Source organism: Aotus nancymaae, unplaced genomic scaffold (assembly GCF_030222135.1).
Source record: "Aotus nancymaae isolate 86718 unplaced genomic scaffold, 86718_ANA_hifiasm-v0.15.2.pri h1tg000049l, whole genome shotgun sequence".
In the NCBI taxonomy this organism is placed as follows: Eukaryota; Metazoa; Chordata; class Mammalia; order Primates; family Aotidae; genus Aotus; species Aotus nancymaae.
This window is the reverse complement of record NW_026988463.1, coordinates 21,729,111-21,749,831: the sequence shown is the minus strand read 5'-3', so window position 1 is coordinate 21,749,831 and position 20,721 is coordinate 21,729,111. Positions and strand designations below refer to the sequence as shown.

Here is a 20,721-nt window from a genome sequence, read left to right as displayed (position 1 = left end):
ATTTTTAGTAGAGATGGGATTTTGCTGTGTTGGCCAGGCTGTTCTCAAACTTCTGACCTCAGGCAGTTTGCCCACCTCAGCCTCCCGAAGTGCTGGGATTACAGGCATGAGCACCGCGCCTGGCCTGTATTTTTTATAGAGATGGGATTTTGCCATGTTGCCCAGGCTGGTCTTGAACTCCTGGGCTTAAGCAGTCCTCCTACCTCAGCCTCCCAGAGTGCTGGGGATTACAGATGTGAACCACCATACCCAGCCAATCACAGCGTTATCTAGAGATGGTTTTTTTTTTGTTTGGTTTTGGTTTTTTTTTGGAGACAGATCATACTGTCTCCCAGGCTGAAGTGCAGTGGTGCCATCTTGGCTCACTGCATCCTGCCTCAGCCTCCCGAGTAGCTAGGACTATTGGCACTCACCACCACACCCAGCTAATTTTTGTATTTTTAGTAGAGACAGGGTTTTACTTTGTTGGCCAGGCTGGTCTCGAACTCCTGACCACAAGTGATCTGCCCGCCTCGGCTTCCCAAAGTGCTGGGATTATAGGCATGAGCCACTGAACCCAGCCTAGAGATGGGTTTTTACACTAGACCTGTTGAAGGAGCTTAGAATTTTTTTTTTTTTAAGACAGAGTTTCGCTCTTGTTACCCAGGCTGGAGTGCAGTGGTATGATCTTGGCTCACCACAACCTCCGCCTTCTGGGTTCAAGTGATTCTCCTGCCTCAGCCTCCTGAGTAGGTGGAATTACAAACATGCATCACCACACTCGTCTAATTTTGTACTTGTAGTGGAGACAGGGTTTCTCCATGTTGGTCAGGCTGGTGTCAAACTCCCGACCTCATGTGAGCCGCCTGCCTCAGCCTCCCAAAGTGCTGAGGATTATGGGCATGAGCCACCCTGCCCGGCCAAGCTTAGAATTTTATTTCTATTCTGACTTCGTTACTTGCTGATATCTATACTCCTTGCCTTTCCCCAAGGCATTATTTTGCTTCTTTACTACATGTGTATCCATCATATACATCTTACATGCGTACAGTCTTAGTGTGCTTAAAATTTTTAGATCTGTCTTTTCTCACCATATAAACACTTTTCCAGCCAGGCACAGTGGCTCATGCCTATAATCTAGCACTTTGGGAAACTGAGGCAGGTGGATCACCTGAGGTCAAAAGTTAGTGACCAGCCTGACCAACAGGGTTAAACCTTGTCTCTACAAAAAATACAAAAATTAGCCAGGTGTGGTGGCTCATGCCTGTAGTCCCAGCTACATGGGAGGCTGAGGCAGGAGAATTGCTTGTACCCAGGAGGTGGAGGTTGTAGTGAGCTGAGATTGCGCCACTGCACTCCAGACTGGGCAACAAGTGAAATTCCGTCTTAAAAAAAAAATTTTTTTTTCCTTGTTTCTGTTAAGTCTTCATACTTGTGTATACCTCATTCTTGCTCTCCAAATATATACCACATCTAACACTGTGCTTTGAACATACATATACTTTTAAATGGCTGCATAAATGTTCTTTTCATTCACATGCCAGAATATACTTAATTATTCCCCTATTGTTAGAATAGCACATGGCATTAGGTAAATGCTTAGTAAGCACTATTATGCATATAGTTTATTTGGATTTACAGCTAATAATAAGAATGTTTTCTGAGCCTTCACATGTTGAAAATTATCCTGGTACAGTGAGAATACAAAAGAGTTTGATAAATTTTAGAAAATCTGGATTAAACAAAAATGAACAACCAAGTATAATTTTTGGCTGCTTTGTTTTATTTAGGTTCCAGTATTACAGATAGTTCCAGTGCCTGATGTTTATAATCTGGTATGTGTAGCTTTGGGAAGTTTGGAAATCAGAGAGATCAGGTATGTAATTCTCAAGGGGTGATTTGTTTTTCCTTCATCTTTGTCTCTGGTTTTGAGTTCAGGTAATAACCTAGGCTTGAATCTTGAGAGAATCTGAAAGATTTAAAGAGAGCTTTTTGAAAGAAAAAAAAAAAAACAATAAAATGACATCCCTGACTGAAGTTTCTATTTAAAATGTGAATATAGGCCAGGTACAGTGGCTCACGCCTGTAATCCCAGCACTTTGGGAGGCTGAGGCATGTGGATCACCTGAGGTCAGGAGTTTGAGACAAACCTGGCCAACACTGTGAAACTGTCTCTATTAACAATACAAATATTAGCTGGGTGTGGTGGCAGGTGCCTGTAATCCCAGCTACTCAGGAGGCTGAGGTAGGAGAATTGCTTGAACCCAGGAAACAGAGGTTGCAGTGAGCCAAGATCGTGCCACTACACTCTGCCTGGATGCAGAGTAAGACTTCATCTCAAAAAAAAAAAAAAAAAAAGAATGTGAATCTAGTCCTTTAATATTAAAAGCTTACTCCTGATATCACCCCATTTTTCCTTATGTTTGGTTTAGGGCATTGCTTTGTTCCTCTGATGATGAAAGTGAAAAGCAAGTACTACTGAAGTCTGGAAATATAAAAGCTGTGCTTGGCCTGACAAAGAGGAGGCTAGTTAGTAGCAGTGGGACCCTTTCTGATCAGCAAGTAGAAGTCATGACGTTTGCAGAAGATGGAGGGTAAGAAAAGCATTGGTTGATTTTTAACGATTAGATGAAGGATGATTTTATCACAGGTTTCAGAGAAAGTTGGGTAACTAGGATCTTGTTTTTCTGTCCTGTAGGTGTAATATAGCATGTATGGCATCAACACTAGGTTATGACATAGAAGCAGGTTAGTGAGGGGGAAACCAGACATGACAAGGATGAAGTCAAAGAAGGGGAGAGGCTTGGCAAATGTAGTTTGCTTCTCAGTCTTCTTTGAAATCTCTTTGTGTCCCTTAGAAATACCTCTGCTGGGCACAGTGGCTCATGCCCATAATCCCAGTCCTTTGGGAGGCCAAGGCAGAAGTTTGAGCCCAGGACTTCAAGACCAGTTGGGGCCACATAGCGGAGCCCATCTTTACAAAAAATTTAACAATTAGCTGGGTGTGGTAGAGCACGCCTGTGGTCCCAGCTACTAGGGAGTCTGAGGTGGGAGGATCACTTGAGCTCAGGAGTTCAAGGGTGCAATGAGCTGTGATCTACCTTGGGCAGCAGAGGTAGACCTAATCTTACACACACACACACACACACACACACACACACACACACACACACTTTTTAAAATATAGAAATACCTTAAGGTCCTAGACCCTTTCCTCGTTCCACACACTTGGTGTCCGTTGCCTTATTGACCATCTTGGTGCTGACTACTTGCAAACATACATTTTTACCTCTGAGCTCTTTCTTGAGCTCTAGACCTACAGGCCTATTTATTAGACATATTGGGAACACCTCAAATTCAAAATGTTGCAAATTGAACTTACAGCATCTTCTCTATCATATACTCATTACACTTCGTTTTTTTTATTTTTATTTTTCAATTACACTTCATTGTTACTATTCATCTGTGTTTTCTAAAATGGAAGGCAGGTAACTTTGACTTATATATTTATGATTTGTGGCAGTAATCTAGGCAAGAGATGATAATTGTTTGCTTAAATTAGGAGTATGTTAGTGGAGATGAGAAGAAGCAGACAGATTTCTGAGAGATGAGATGATAAAGTTACTGGGACTTGGTAATTGACTAGATTGAGGGAAGGAGAGAATATCAAGGTGGTAGATAGGGTTGGTCACCTGAGTGGTGACCAAGTCCGAAACGTGGACATTATCCTTGTCTCCTTACTGCCAATCTAGGTGGTCACTTGAGTGGTGGCCAACCCTGAAACCTGGACATTAGATGGTGGTGCAGTTCCATTGAGATAGGAATGCAGAAAGAAACAAAAGGTTTAAAGAGAAAGTTGACAAGTTTAATTTTGAATATAAAGAATTTGAGGTGCTAGCAGGATATCTAAGTAGATAATATAAAAGTAATATATGTTCATTGTGGAAAGTTTAGTATACACGTTTTCTGGGTTTGATTTCTTTTTCCTGATACCAGGTTAATTTATATTATGCATAGTTCAAAAATGTGGAGAAGGGCTATGTAGAAACTGCTTTAGTGCAAAGTACTGACTTTTAATACTGTTTTAATTGCAGAAGCAAAGAAAACCAATTTTTGATGCCCCCTGAGGAGACTATTCTAACTTTTGCTGAGGTCCAAGGGATGCAAGAAGCTCTGCTTGGTACTACTATTATGAACAACATTGTTATTTGGTAAGCTTTCCCTCTAAGTCTTCAGTTTCCTTATCTATAGTATGAGGATATACCTCTAATTTTACATGAGTGTTGTGAAGATTAAATAAGAGAGTCTGTATAAACATGATAGTGGTTTTTTGTTGCTATTGTTGTCTTTGTTGTTTTTTTGAGGCAGAGTCTCCTCCTATCACCCAGGCAGGAAGTACAGGGCATGATCTCAGCTCATCACAACCCCTGCCTCCTGGGTTCAAGTGATTCTCCTGCCTCAGCCTACCTAGTAGCTGGGACTACAGGCGTATGCTACCATACCCAGCTAATTTTTGTATTTTTTAGTAGAGATAGGGTTTCACCATGTTGGTCATGTTGGTCTTGAACTCCTGGCCTCAAGCAATCCACCCACCTCATTCTCCCAAAATGCTGGGATTACAAGAGAGGGCCACCATGCCCGGCTAAGTTTTGTATTTTTTAGTAGAAATGGGGTTTCGCCATATTGGCTAGGTGGGTCTCAAACTCCTGGCCTCAAGTGAACTGCCCACCTTGGCTTCCCAAATTGCTAGGATTACAGGCGTGAGGCACTGTGCCCAGTCCGATTGTGCTTTAACTGTCAGATACTGTATACTTGTCTTACCAACAACATCATATTAATTGAAACATACCAAAAAAGATCAGTCTGAGTAGACTATTTAAATGGAATTCTACTTTCAAAGATAGACACTTCTTTCTGCTTTTGGTTAGTGGTTGAGTAGCTTGTCAGACCAGCTTTCTACCTTCGAATAACTTATATACTCTGAACAAAATACAAAAAGCAACTTTCCTTCTTTTTTTTTTTCTTATATTTATTTATCCATCCTATAGTGGGGAAACCCCGCAAGTGCTGTGGCAAGGGTCTGAAGCCTCAGCCTGTTCTCATATAACAACAAACAACTTTCTAAAGGAACCAGTGAGCAAGAAAAAGAAGAAACATACTGGAGGGGTTTCTCCCTTTAGGTGAAGGGAATGCCACTAGGCAGCGTTCCTATTATGGCTTTAAGTTAGAGGCCAAGAACCACTCTGCCCACTGGGTGACAGAAAGCCTAACAGAAGATCTTCTGTCCCACTGGCTTAGAGAACCAAAGGACAGATTTCAGGGTGATCACAGCTGCTAGAAAGGGAGGGAGAAAAGTCCCAAAAAGGGGAGAGCAAAACAAAAGAACCCCAAATTCTGGCTATAATGTTTGCCTAAATATCTGGTTGACCCTTTAAACTGCATGCGCTTAGGTCAGACTCCAGGCAGCTGAGGTAAGACTGAAAGAACTGAACTTCGATTTCAGCATTTGGAGTTCGAGTTCAGCCAAGTTAATTGTTTACTAGGACAGATAACAACAAAACAACAATAACAAAAATCAAGGCCAGGTGCAGTGGCTCACACCTGTAATCCTATGGGAGGCAGAGGCAGGTAGATCACCTGAGGCCAGGAGTTCGAGAGCAGCCTGGCCAACATGGCCAAACCTTATCTCTACTAGAAATACAAAAATTAGCCAGGCATGGTGGAACATGCCTGTAATTCCAGCTACTCAGGAGGCTGAGGCATGAGAATCGCTTGAACCCAGGAGTCGGAGGTTGCAGTGAGTCAAGATTGTGCCACTGCACTCCAGCCTGGGTGACGGAGCAAGATTCTGTCTCAAAAATAATAAAAGTCAGTAGGATTGTATTTTAAAAGTACTTACTACATTTGTCTGGCACAGAGAATGTATTCAGTAAATGTTAAAATTCCTTTTTAAAAAATATTTTTGGCCGAGTACGGTGGCTCTTACCTGTAATCCCAGCACTTTGGGAGGCTGAGGTGGGTGGATCACAAGGTCAAGAGATCGAGACTGTCCTGGCCAACATGGTAAAACCCGTCTCTGCTAAAAATACAAAAATTAGCTGGGCGTGGTGGCTCGGGCCTGTAGTCCCAGCTACTCGGAGAGGCTGAGGCAGGAGAATCGCTTGAACCCGGGAGGCAGAGGTTACAGTGAGCTGAGATCACGCCACTGCACTCCAACCCAGCGACAGAGCGAGACTCCATCTCAATATATATATATATATTTTTTTTTTTTTTTTTTTAAGAAAAAAGTGTTTTTCAGAGGAACCTAACAGAATCTAGAGTTTTTGCAAGATATTAATATCACTGTAGCTAGGATACCGTCCAAAGTTACCCAGTATACCAGAAAAAAGTGTAGTGTATCTACTAAAGATAACAGAAATTAGCCAGGCATAGTGGCGCAAGGCTGAGGCAGGAGAATTGCTCGAACCCAGGAGGCAGAGGTTGTAGTGAGCCAAGATCATGCCACCATACTCCAGCCTGAGTGACAGAGTAAGACTCTGTCTCAAAAAAAGAAAAAAAAAGTATGATCACTGGAACCAAACTAACACATTTGTGATAGGGAAACCATCACAGGAGTTCCCAGCCATCTCTTTTCTGACTACAGGGAGAACCATACCCAGCCACAGGCACTTGCAAGTTTAATTTGTGTTAGGAGAATAGATTGATTTTTTTTCTTTTCTTTTCCCTTTTTTTTTTCTGATTCAGTTTAAAACTCTGCTGAATTCTTTTCTTTTCTTTTCTCCAAAGCCTTGTCTATTAACTGTTTCCTTGGGGCCACAATGGGTCTTGGTAAGAGGAAGTTATGAAATTAGTGTCACCACTACCCTAGCTCTTCTGCACCATCCAACTCTAACCTTTTATTTTTCTTTTTTAAACACTATGGTGATGTACAGCCCTAACCTTTTAGGAATAAACTAGAAAAGCATGGCTCCTGAAATAAACATTTTGCCTTTCCCACCAGAAAGCCTCTGAAATTTGACTGTTCTGATCTGCTAGAAGACCCTGTTTTCAGATGTCCTGATGTCTAGGGCAGCACTTGGCCGCTTGGAGCACTTTCACTAGGGTTTCTGCCCAGAGGTGTTATTTGAGGACAGTGTTCTTCCAGAAGTTGTGTTTTCTATTCTTTCTGCTCTTTTCATCCATACTTTCATTATTTGTCTCCTGAACTGTTAAAATAATCTAGTAGTTTGTCTCTTTGCCATTAATCAATATTCAACCTCTCTCTATATATTTTTAATCTTTTTAGAGACTATGTATTACTCTGTCACCCAAACTTGAGTGCAGTGGCATGACCATAGCTCTCTGCAACCTTGAATGCCTGGGCTCAAGCACAGGTCATTTTATATTTGATTGCTTGGTAAATACTCTTCCTCCCAACCCTTCCCTCACCCCTCAAAAGAAAATCTTTATAGGGACCCATGTTTGCTTTTCTTCAGCTTTTATTTCCCCAGTGCTCTAGTACAAAAATGTCCTCTCCAGCTATGCCATCCTCCTTTGTTCCCTTTTTTCTTCCCATCCCTCAGTTCCACCCTTTTTCTAATAGTCCTTTGGCATTTCGTATATAAGAGGTCACAAAAGAATTTGAGGTTGGGGAGGGATTTCTTTCTGAGATAGAGTCTCACTCAGTACCCAGGCTGGAGTGCATAGGCATGACCATAGCCAACTGTAACCTCAAACTCCTGGGCTTAAGGAATCCTCCCACCTCAGCCTCCTGAGTAGCTAGGACTACAGACACACACTACCATGCCCTGTTAATTTTTAAATTTTTTGTACAGATGAGACCTTGGTATGTTACTCAGGCTGATCTTGAACTCCTGGGCTCAAGCAATCCTCTCCTCCCACTTCAGCTTCCCAAAGTGCTGAGACTACAGGTGTACACCACCATGCCTGGCTAATTTTTCTTTTTCTTTTTCTTTGTAAAGACAGGGTCTTGCTATTTTTCCCAGGCTGGTCTTGACTTTTGGACTTAAGCAACCCTCCCACCTCAGCATCCTAAAGTGCTGGGAGGTTGGGGAGCATTTCTATACTTAGCTTCTAAGTTCCCCTTAGCGAATATTTTCAGCCCTTCAATTACCTTGAGTTCTGTTGTACCATCACAGCCTTCACTGATGTTTCCTTCTCTGAATTCGTATTGCCTTGCTTGTTTCTTTTGTTTGTTTGTTTTTGTTTTTTTGAGACAGGGTCTCAGTCTGTTGCCCAGGCTGGAGTACAGTGGCATGATTATGGCTCGCTGAAGTCTCAACATCTCGGGCTCAAGCAATCCTCCCACCTCAGCCTCCTGAGTAACAGGACTACAGACATGTGCCACCATGCCTGGCTAATTAAAAACAAAAAACTTTAAAAAAAATTTTTTTGTAGAGACAGGGCTTTCCCATGTTGCCTAGGCTGGTCTCCAACTCCTCAATGCAAGTGATTCTCCCGCCTTGGCCTCCCAAAGTGCTGGGATTATAGGCATAAGCTGCCACACCTGGCCTGCCTTGATTTTTATCTTCATATTTGCTGCTTTGTGTTGTTTATCCTCTCTGGTTTTTGAAGATAGGTACCATGTCTCATATCTATTCTTGGTGCCTGCCTTAGCTCCAGGTTTTGGGTAGTTACTCATTGATGTATTAATTATATTGTCTATCAAAAGCTATTACTTACCTTGTGGGCTCTGTATAATTTTATACTTACATGTAGTATATGTTCCAATTTAACTCCTTATTTGTTAGATGTCTAAAGTGATTCATGTTATACTCAAGCTTTTAAGTGGCTTTTTTGTTGTTGTTGGAAACTGCTGAAGGTCTAAATATTTCATCTTGGTTAAGCTTAATGTTTATAATGAAGTCATATCAAAGAAACATGTTAAAACATTCTCAAACACTGAGGGGCCAATGTGTAAGGAAGTCTTGCTGTCCATATTCACTGAGACATTGCATTCAATATCTTTCAAACATTCAGTAGATATCTGGGTCTCTACTTATGTCCCATTCTCTGTGAGAGATGCAGAGATGAATCGGATATGAAACCTGGTCCCAGGGCCCCTATAATCTAGTAGGTAAATAAGATGCCTTTAAAATCAAAGCCTACAATTTCAATACAATTACGATTCACACAAGGTCACTATTCACACAAGGGTGATAGAGATTTGAACAAAGTGATTAGGGATTTGAGGAAACAATAATTACTAAATACAGAGCATGTATGAAACTCTGTAGGATACCATCTGGTGTCCTGATAAGAGGAAAACCTTGCATGTACACATGGAAATTTAATTTTCCTTCTTCGGTTTTTTATACACAGTACCTGGCTCGTAGAATTCTGTATTTGTTGAATGAATACATGATACACTATTGCCAGTAATATATTAAATGCCAAATGAGGTCTATGGACAGAATTAAAGGAAGAGATGACTGGACTGCTATAGTCTAAAGTGAGTTCATGCAGCTTAGAGGGGTAGTATATAACTAGGCCATAAGAAATTGATGGGAATTGGTCAGTAACAGGGATGGGAACTGTTCTGTAATGGGCAGCAGGGAGTTGGGGAAGCAGGGGGCATTGGAAGGCATAGCTTGAACACAGTCTATAGTCAAGGAAATGCATAATTTGTTCTTCAGGCCGAAAGATTTTAGGAAATGAAGCAATGAGTAATGTAATATTGCACTACTGGATTTATGAGAGTTATAAACACCACTAAAATGAACCTGGGGGCCAGGTGTAGTGGCTCACACCTGTAATCCCAACACTTTGGGAGGCCAAGGTGGGTGGATCACCTGAGGTCAGGAGTTTGAGACCAGCTTGGCTGACATGATGAAATGCTATCTCTCTACTAAAAATACAAAAATTAGCTGGGTGTGGTGGCATGCACCTGTAATCCCAACTATTCCGGAGGCTGAGGCAGGAGAATTGCTTGAACCCAGGAGGCCGAGATCGTGCCATTGCACTCCAGCCTGGGCAAAACTCCGTCTCAAAAAATAAAAAAAAAGAACTTGGACTTTATATTGTGGCTAATGGGAGCCAACTGAAAGGTTTTCATCAACAAAGTGTAACATGAACCAGGTGCAGTGCCTCACATCTGTAATCCCAGCACTTTGGGAGGCTTGAGGTGGATTGCTTGAACCCAGGAGTTCGAGACCAGCCCGGGCAACATAGTGAAACCCTGTCTCTACAAAAAATTAAAAAATTATTCAGGCAAGGTGGCACACACCTGTAGTCCCAACTACTTGGGGCAGTGAGGTGGGAGGATCACTTGAGTCCAGGATGTTGAGGTTATGGTGAGTCATGATCATGCCACTGCACTCCAGTCTGGGCAACGGAGCAAGACCTTAGCTCCAAAAACAAAAAACAGAGTATCATAACAAAGCAGTTATCAATGTCACAAATCCTCAGTAAAGCTGGAGAGCAGGTTGGGCACAGTGCCTCATGCCTGTAATCCCAGCACTTTGGGAGGCTGAGGCAGGAGGATCACCTGTGGTCAGGAGTTCAAGACCAGCCTGGCCAACCTGGTGAAACCCCACCTGTACTAAAAATACAGAAATTAGCCAGGCATATTGGTGGGTGCCTGTAATCTCAGCTACTCAGGAGACTGAGGTGGGAGAATCACTGGAATTGAGGAGGCAGAGATTGCAGTGAGCCAAGATGGTGCCACTGCACTCCAGCCTGGGTGACAAAGCAAGACTCTGTCTCAAAAAAAAAAAGCTGGGGAGTGATTCCAACAAATGTTATCTTTTTTTTTCTTCTTTATATTCACCCCTCTCTCCCTACCCCACCTCAGTCCTTCCTTCTATCAGTTATTTTGGTCTAGCTGTAGTATAAATACATGTAATAGAGACATAATTATAAGTCTCTTTTAGGTGTAGTCTCTTGCCCTACCAAATTTGGTTCCCTGGCCATTGTCGTTCTTAGAAAATTTAGAGGTAACAATAAGTGTCACAAAATCACGATAGTGCTATACCATGTTACTGATTTCAATACCAGGTTGAATGAGATAATGGAAAACTTTTCTCATGGAATTTGGAGAGATTTATCCCTAGGGGCATAGTAGATAAGGCTGACCTATCAAATTAAACTATTGGCAAAGTTAACCCACAGTCCTTTTACCTAAATCTACAACTAAAGAAAACTAAGGAACCCTTAGTTTTTTTCCTTGGTCACCTAAAAGATGCTATGATGAATAAGAAAATATTATCTGAAAACTGGTTTGTTGGAAGAATGTGATCAGCTTATTTGCTTTTGTTATCTAAGGAATTTAAAAACTGGTCAACTCCTGAGAAAGATGCATATTGATGATTCTTACCAAGCTTCAGTCTGTCACAAAGCCTATTCTGAAACGGTAAGTAAAGATCGGCTAGGACCATTTTGTGTTTACTTTGTGTGTTACTGTTGGTCCCATTAAGTGAGAGCGGTGAGTCAGAAGTAGTAGTGAACAGACCTTCCCTGTTGCCTATTTTTTTCAAAATTATACAGCAATGTTTGTTTTTTCTTGAAAATTATGAATGAAATAAGTGTTGATACAGCAATTGGTTGGTAAATTTTCTGGCTGTAGGACCTGAGGGCAAATATTTATATCTAGCTGTGGATTTGAACTGAGAACTGTTATGCCTGTTATCAGACTTGACTGCCAACCACATTGCCATAAGTGATTGAGTAGCTTTAGGAAAGATGATTTAATGATCCCAGAAATGCTTTTTTTTTTTTTTGAGATGGAGTTTTGCTCTTGTTGCCCAGGCTGGAGTGCAATGGCACTATCTCAGCTTACTGTAACCTCCACCTCCCAGGTTCAATCAATTCTACAGGTACCCACCACCATCCCCAGCTAATTTTTGTATTTTTTGTAGAGACAGGGTTTTGCCATGTTGGCCAGGCTGGTCTCGAACTCCTGACCTCAGGTGATCTGCCTGTCTCAGCCTCCCAAAGTGCTGGGATTATAGGCGTGAGCCACAGTGCCTGGCAAACATGCTTTACTCTTAGGCTTTAGTCTCATATAAAAACAAATACAGTTACTCAGCTATTATGCTAATAGTCTTGGCTAGTGGGTACAAACATACAGTTAGAAAGAAGAAATGGACTGGGTAGGGTGGCTCACGCCTATAATCCCAGCACTTTGGGAGGCCAGAGTGGGCAGATCACAAGGTCAGGAGATCGAGACTATCCTGGCCAACATGGTGAAATCCCATCTCTACTAAAATACAAAAAATTAGCTGTGTATGGTGGTGCATGCTTATAGTCCTAGCTACTTGGGAGGCTGTGGAAGGGGAATCGCTTGAATCTGGGAGGCAGAGGTTGCAGTGAGCCGAGATCATGCCACTGCACTCCAGCCTGGTGACATAGCAAGACTCCATCTCAAAAAAAAAAAGAAAGAAGAAATAAGCTCTAATATTCAGTAACAGAGTAGGATGACTGTAGTTAGCAACAATGTACTATGTATTTCAAAGTAGCTAGAAGGAAGGATTTGAAATGTTCCCAATACATAGAAATGATAGACTATTGAGGTGATGCATACCCTAATACCCTGCCTTGATCATTATATACTCTGATACTCTGTGCACGTAACAAATACATGTACCTCATAGATATATGAAATATTTTCTATCAGTAAAAAAAAGTCTTAGCCTGGGCGACATGGCAAAACCCCATCTCTATAAAAAATACAAAATTAGCAAGGCATGGTGGCATGCACCTGTAGTCCCAGCTACTAGGGAGACTGTCTTGGCTGGGCACGGTGGCTCATACCTGTAATCCCAGCACTTTGAGAGGCTGAGGTGGGTGGATCACCTGAGGTCAGGAGTTCAAGACCAGCCTGGCCAACATGGTGAAAACCTATCTCTACTAAAAATACAAAAATTAGCTGTAGGACCTGAGGGCAAATGTTTATTTTTAGCTGTGGATTTGAACTGAGAACTATTATCCCTGTTATCAGACTTGATTCCCAACCACATTGCCATAAGTTATTGAGTAGCCTTAGGAAGGATGATTATACAGGGCATGGTGTCGGGCACCTGTAGTCCCAGCTACTAAAGGAGGCTGAGGCAGGGAGAATCACTTGAACCTGGGAGGTGGAGGTTGCAGTGAGCCAAGGGTGCGCCACTGCACTCTAGCCTGGGCAACAAGAGTGAGCCTCTATCTCAAAAAAAAAAAAAGAAAAAAAAAAGCCTTGACTCAACAGTGTAGTTACAGTGGAAAAGTAGTTGTCTAGAAGTAATGAATAACTATTTGAGTATTTACTGTTGAAGCTGTGAGCAGAGATAATAGCAGCAGGCTCAGCATTTGTGTAGAGACTTGCCTGGTTTTGGTGATTGCACTGAGAGGATCAGCACCCAGAGACTTTGAACACAAAGACTGAATCTTTCCCTAGCCTAGTAGGATATGTGGAATTGAACCCAAAAGTTGTGTGATCTTAGATAATCCATCACATAATTTTGAGCCAAACCTTTCTCTTCCTTTAAGACAGTTGTGGCCATGTGTGGCACATGCCTGTAATACTAGCTTCTCAGGAAGCTGAAGTGAAAGGATCACTGGCGCCCAGAAGATTGAGGCTGCAGTGAGCCATGATGGCACCACTGTACTCCAGCCTGGGTGTTACAGTGAGACTCTGTCTCAAAAATAACTAATAGGCCAGGCATGGTGGCTTCCACCTGTAATCCCAATACTTTGAGAGGCCAAAGCAGGCAGATCACCTAAGGTCAGGAGTTTGAGACCAGCCAATATGGTGAAACCCTGTCTCTACTAAAAATACAAAAATTTTAGCCAGGTATGGTGGTGCACACCTGTAGTCCCAGCTACTAGGGAGGCTAAGGCAGAAGAATTGCTTGAACCCAGGAGGCAGAGGTTGCATTGAGCCAAGATTGCGCTACTGCACTCCAGCCTGGGCAACAAGAGCAAAACTCAAAAAAAAAAAAAAAGATAGATAGACCGACAGTTGAATTCATCTCTAGTATTTACTTATTAAGCATTTAAATAATGTTATACCTTTTATATTACAACATTAATAACCACTTGATACTAAAAGATTTGACATAGACATGCGTCAGATAGTAAGTAAAAGTCCCCCATAAAGCCAATCTTCAAAAATAATTTATTATGTATTTCACTGTTCAGTGCAGGGATTGGCAAACGTTTTCCATATAGGACCAGATAGCAAATATTTTCAGCTGTGCTGGCTTTGCAATCTCTGTTATACCCAGCTCTGCCATTGTGGCCCCAAATCAGCCATAGACAGTATATAAATGGATGGATGTAGCTATGTTCTAATAAAACTTTATGGAGACTGAAACTTGAAGTTCATGTATTAATTTTCACATGTCACAAAATGTTATTCTGATGTTTTTCAGCCATTTCAAAATTTGGAAAACATTCTTAGCTTATTGGCCATGGAAAAATAAGCATTGGGGCCAGGCATGGTGGCTCACAGCTGTAATTCCAGTGCTTTGGGAGGCCAAGGAGGGAGGATTGCCTGAGGCTAGGAATTCAAGGCCGCAGTGAGCTGATTATGCCACTGCACTCCAGCCTAGGTGACAGTGAGACCCTGCCCCAAAAAAAAGTGTTGGGCTAGATTTACCCGGTCAGCCATAGTTTGTCAGCCTCTTCTTAACTGTATAGCATTTAACATTTTAAAATCCTCAGTTGTTTTCCCTTTTAGAGATAGGGTCTCACTCTGTCATTCAGGCTGTAGTGCAGTGGTACAATCATAGCTCACTATAGCCTTGAGTTCCTGGGCTCAAGCACTACTCCACACTCAGCCTGCCAAGTTGATGGGATTACATAGCATGAGCCACAGCACCTAGCTAACTTAGAGGATGAAGTCTTCAACTGTATTGCCTAGGCTGGTCTTGAGCTCCTGGTCTCAAGCTAAACTGCCTCAGCCTCCTGAGTCATCTCAGTTGTTTTCTAAATATAAAAATATTTTATTTTCAGCCGGGCACGGTGGCTCACGCCTGTAATCTCAGCACTTTTGGAGGCCGAAGCGGGCAGATCACGAGGTCAGGAGTTCGAGACCAGCCTGACCAACGTGGTGAAACTCCATCTCTACTAAAACTACAAAAATTAGCCAGACGTGGTGGCATACACCTGTAATCCCAGCTACTCAGGAGGCTGAGGCGGGAGAATCGCTTGAACCTGGGAGGTGGAGGTTGCAGTGAGCCAAGACCAGGCCACTGCACTCCGGCCTGGGCGACAGAGCGAGACTTCATCTCAAAAAAAAAAATTTTTATTTTCATTAATACAATCATTCAGCCAGGCACAGTGTCTCACACCTGTAATCCCAGCACTTTGGGAGGCCAAGGCGGGCAGATCACTTAGGTCAGGAAATCGAGACCATCCTGGCCAACATGGTGAAACCCCATCTCTAAGAAAAATACAAAAATTAGCTGGGCGTGGTGGTGTGTGCCTGTAATCCCAGTTACTCGGGAGGCTGAGGCAAGAGAATAGCTTGAACCAGGGAATTGGAGGTTGTGATTCTCTGCGGCAGTGAGCCGAGATTGCGCCACCGCACTCTAGCCTGGTGACAGAGCGAGACTTTGTCTCAAAAAAAAAAAATTCAGGCCGGGCGCGGTGGCTTACGCCTGTAATCCCAGCACTTTGGGAGGCCGAGGCGGGTGGATCACGAGGTCAAGAGATCGAGACCATCCTGGTCAACATGGTGAAACCCCGTCTCTACTAATACAAAAAAATTAGCTGGGCATGGTGGCGCGTGCCTGTAATCCCAGCTACTCAGGAGGCTGAGGCAGGAGAATTGCCTGAACCCAGGAGGCGGAGGTTGCGGTGAGCCGAGATTGCGCCATTGCACTCCAGCCTGGGTAACAAGAGCGAAACTCCGTCTCAAAAAAAAAAAAAAAAAAAAAAATTGAATCATTCTAGAAATTTATAAAGTAGAAAGTACTACTTTCTAATTCTAAAATGGACCTCTTGTTTAATTTCATCCCCTGCCTTTTTTTTTTTTTTTTTTTTTTTTGAGACAAGGTCTTATTAGGTTGCCCAGGCTGGTCTCAAACTCCTGGCCCCAAACAATTCAATCCTCCCCACTCAACCTCCCAGGTATCTGGGATTACAGACATGTGACATGTGCCACCACACCTGGCTAATTTTCCCCATCTTACATTTAAAGAGAAGTACTTTCCACCTATAACATATATCCGTATATATGTATACACACTAATATTATTATTAGAACCTGTAATTTTAAAGCCAGGAGAGAACTTTAACACATTTTCCCACAGAAACAACCATAGGTGCTGGTATCTTTTTTTTGTCACCCTTAACCTTAATAGAGAGTAGTAGTGTCAGGGTTTTAAATAGGCTATTGTGGGCTGGTCTAAGAAACCAGGCACCACATACAAGATTCGTTTCTTTTTTTTGAGATGGAGTCTCACTCTATCACCCAGGCTGGAGTGCAATGGCACAATCTTGGCTCACTGCAACCTCCGCCTCCTGGATTCAAGCAATTCTCCTGCCTCAGCCTCCCAAGTAGCTGGGACTACAGGCGCATGCTGCCATGCCTGGCTAATTTTTTGTATTTTAGTAGAGATGAGATTTCAATGTGTTGCCCAAGCTGGTCGTGAACTCCTGAGCTCAGGCAGTCCGTCCACCTCAGCCTCCCAAAGTGCTGAGATTACAGGCGTGAGCCACTGCGCCCTGCCTACAAGATTGTTTTTATGGGAAAACATGTTCTTAATTTTCAAAAACCAATTTATAAATGAATATTTCTAATTTGAGCACTCCCTGCACATGTATGTCCTCTTTCTCTCTTTGACGATATTTCCCCAAATGAATGGCATGAAATGTAGTACTATCTAAGGGGAAGGAAACTGATGAATCAGATTCATGCCCGGCAAGACTGGCTGAAACAAACACTGGGAACCTGAGGCAAGAGAAGCTAAAGCTAGAAGTTGGCTGAGCCCAGTAGCTGACTTCTGTAATCCCAACACTTTGGGAGGCTGAGGTGGGAGGATACCTTGAGATCAGGAGTTCAACAACAGCCTGGGCAACATAGCAAGGCCCTGTCTCTGAAGAAGAATCCAGAAGTCCAGTCCAGTAATAATCTCAACAGTTCCTAGCTGTCAGGAAAAAAATGAAGCCAGTGGTTAGATCCTGGGTACTTTAGAGCCTATTGATCATTGCTTTAATTGTTTGGTTTTTGTCTCTGCCAGATCTTTCTTTTTCCCAACATACTCTTGACAGTCTATTTGGATATATTTATTTTTCTCCTGAATTAGGGCCTTCTGTTTATTGTCCTGAGTCATCCTTGTACCAAAGAGAGTGAGTCGTTGGAAAGCCCTGTGTTTCAACTGATTGCGATTAACCCTAAGACGACCCTGAGTTTGGGTGTGATGCTGTACTGTCTTCCTCAAGGGCAGGCTGGCAGGCAAGTGTCCATGACTGCTACTCAGTGGGTGGGACATTCTGAAAGTCATTGTGCAAACACAAATACTAGGTATTTTTATGTCACTTAGAAAGATGGAAAACATGAAATACTATAGATCATAATAGGAATGTTCAGAAGTATGCTGAAGGTTAGTGGACTTGAGTCAAACCCCAGATTCTCTGCATCCTGATCTCTACTAGTATGGGGTTAGATAGGTTTTTAATAGTATTTTTTCAAGCCCCATTTTTTCTTCTAAGGAAATTATTTTGGCAGGGCATTGTGGCTCATGCCTGTAATCCCAGCACTTTGGGAGGTCAAGATGGGAGGAGAACTTGAGCCCACGAGTTTGAGACCAACTCAGACAACATAACAAGACCCAGTCTATACTTAAAAAAAAAAAAAAAATTAGCCAAACATGCTGGCATGCACCCGTAGTTCCAGCTGTTCGGGAGGCTGAGGTAGGAGGATGCCTTGAACCTGGGAAGCAGCAGTTGCAGTGAGCTAAAATCAAGCCACTGCACTCAAGCCTGGCAACAGAGCAAGACCCTGTCTCAAAAAAAAAAAATATATAAAGAGTAATGAGTGTTCTATATTAAAAAACATAATTTATGTTCTTTCCCTAAAATCTAAATTAAGGAAATTTTAAATGTACTTTAGAAAGACATTTTTACTTTGAAATTTGACTGAGCCTGTATCATGCAGGCAGTTATATTTATCTATAGATAAATATTTATCTGGCCAGATGTGGTAGCCCATGCCTGTAATCCCAGTACTTTGGGAGGCCGAGGCAGGCGGATCACAAGCTCAGGAGTTCAAGACCAGCCTGGCCAAGATGGTGAAACCCCGTCTCTACTTAAAATACAAAAATTAGCCTGGCACGGTGGCAGGTACCTATAATGCCAGCTACTCTGGAGGCTGGGCTTGCTTGAACTGGGAGGCAGAGGTTGCAGTGAGCCGAGATTGCACCACAGCACTCTAGCCTGGGCAACAGAGCAAGACTCCATCTCAAAAATAAAAAAATTATCTATCTATTGACTGGCCAGTGACATAGTTATTGGCATCCCAAGAGTTTTCTGAGCTGTATAGAGCTTTGAAGTAGTGCTAATATTGTTAGGTCAACCAGGCAACATCTGAACATATAATTCCTAAAAACTGCCTTTATTTTATTAAAGTTTGAAATTAGCAGCAAGGATTGAAACCAGACCCAGTAAATCAAGAAAACAAAGTCTGGCTTTAATAACTCACAAGGATAAGGGACCTTGACAGACACCATGCATGTTTTTTTGGACCTTATGCAAAGCTTATTTGATAAGTGCATGTTCTAAAAGACATTATCCCTATGCATAGCTGTGGCACTTCCGCAGGGTCTTGCTCTGTTGCCCACGCTAGAGTGCGATGGCACGATCTCAGTTCACCGCAAGTCTGCCTCCTAGGTTCAAGCCATCCTCCCACATTCAATCATGCTTGGCTAATTTTTTTTTTTTTTTAAGAACCTAAGAACCTCAGAACTGTCATCTGCAGTATACGCTTTCATATAAAACTTGCTTTCTTGGATTTGAAGAGAGAACCGTAGTCATTGGCCTAGAGATTAAAGATAAAGACAACTGCTTGGTCAAGCATTTCCTTTATGACTTTTCAAACTCATCTGTTCAGGAATCCTTGAAAGCCTATTTGGTACCAATCCTATAGGAAACATATCTTAGTCCTATCAGGCTGCTACAACAAACTACCACAGACTGGGTAGCCTATAAACAACAAAGTTTATTTCTTACCATAATGTAGGCTGGGAAGTCCAGGATCAAGGTGCTGGCAGATTCAGTGTCTGGTGAGGGCCCATTTCCTGGTTCATAGATGGCACCTTTTCACTGTGTCCTCACATGGTAGAAGGCAGCTCTCTAGGGCCTCTTTTACAAGACCACCAATCACTTCTCAAAGGCCTCACCTCCTAATACTATCACATGGTGATTAGGTTTCAACAGATTAATTTTGGGGGGACACAAGCATTCAGACCATAGCAAAACACTGCTATTTCTGGCTGGGCGTGGTGGCTCATACCTGTAATCCCAGCACTTTGGGAGGCTGAGGCAGATGGATCACTTGAGGTCATGAGTTTGAAACCAACCTGGCCAACATGGTGAAACCCTGTCTCCATTAAAAATACAAAAATTAGCTCAGTACAGTGGTGTGCACCTGTAATCTCAACTACTGGGGAAGCTGAGGCAGGAGAATTGATTGATCCCAGGAGGCAGAGGTTGCAGTGAGCTGAGATCTCGCCGTTGCACTCCAGCCTGGGCAACAGAGCAAGACTTTGTCTCAAAAAACAAACAAACAAACAAAACACTTCTAATTTCGTTGAAAACTAGTGACTATTGTTCAGTGCACAAAGTACAATACATGAAGCTTGCACTGTTTGAGAGTACAAGAGTGGAGGGGCAGGCACCTTAATTGGCAGTAGAGGGTTGGGGAGAGACTATGAAAGAAAACCTTGAGGAGTTTTCAAAGATAAGTTAGCAGTTAGGTACACAAAGTTGGGTGGGAACCAGGGATAAAAAGTATCATGCAGTTCATTCATATAATATTCTTTGAGAGCTGACCATGCCCCAGGCACTCTGCAAGGCACCAGTGATAACAGCAGTGAGTAATAATAATAGCTAATTTTTATTGAGCACCTCCTGTGTGCCAGGCACTATGCTAAGCATTTTATAGGAACTGTTTCGTTTAACCTCACAACAGTCCTGTGAAGTATGTGCTCTTAAAATTATCCCTGTTGTACTGATAAAGTTAAATAACTTGCCCAGGGTTGCACAGCTCTTACATTGTAGAGTTAGAATTTAAACCCAGGTAGCTGACTCCAGAGCCCTTGTCTAAATTGAAAAGACAACCAGGTAGGTTTCTGCTTCATATATGGCATCTTTTATGAGGGAGATACTCACTGAATATGAAAACAGGATAATCTCAAGTAATGAAAAGTGCAATGAAGATAAAAACAGATATGTCATAGAGATGGAACAGACTACAGTATTATGTGCACTGCTTCAGATAGCAGATTAGGTGTGACCTTTCTATGGACCTAACAGGCCTGAATGATGACAAGAACTCAGCCACACTAAGAGCTGGGGTGAGAGCCTGCCAGGGAGAGAGAATGGCAAGAGCAGTGACACTGAGTTGGGACTGAGTTTGGCCAGAATGATGGAGGGTGGAAGAAAGGCCACTGTGAGCCAGCCTTCAAGTGGTACAAAATGCATCAGAGAGACTGGCAGGAACTGGACATGTGATTCTGTCCAAAACTGCAACACAGTAGCCAGTAGACCTCTAAGACTGCAAATGCAGGCATTCATAATTACAGGGATTTTTGTTCCTGTTGC

The 20,721-nt window shown here is 42.5% G+C and overlaps 1 protein-coding gene across 2 annotated transcripts in view; it reads left to right on the top strand.

Annotated features, from left to right (window-relative positions):
- PALB2 (partner and localizer of BRCA2) overlaps nucleotides 1-20,721 on the top strand; it is a 36,481-nt gene that overhangs the window by 15,173 nt on the left and 587 nt on the right. For both annotated transcript variants that reach the window (XM_012464736.2, XM_012464737.3), the window contains exons 8-12: nucleotides 1,770-1,855; nucleotides 2,412-2,573; nucleotides 4,074-4,190; nucleotides 11,242-11,329; nucleotides 17,208-17,356. In XM_012464736.2, coding sequence (XP_012320159.2) covers nucleotides 1,770-1,855; nucleotides 2,412-2,573; nucleotides 4,074-4,190; nucleotides 11,242-11,329; nucleotides 17,208-17,356 — 602 coding nt within the window. The remainder of the gene's footprint in view (nucleotides 1-1,769; nucleotides 1,856-2,411; nucleotides 2,574-4,073; nucleotides 4,191-11,241; nucleotides 11,330-17,207; nucleotides 17,357-20,721) is intronic.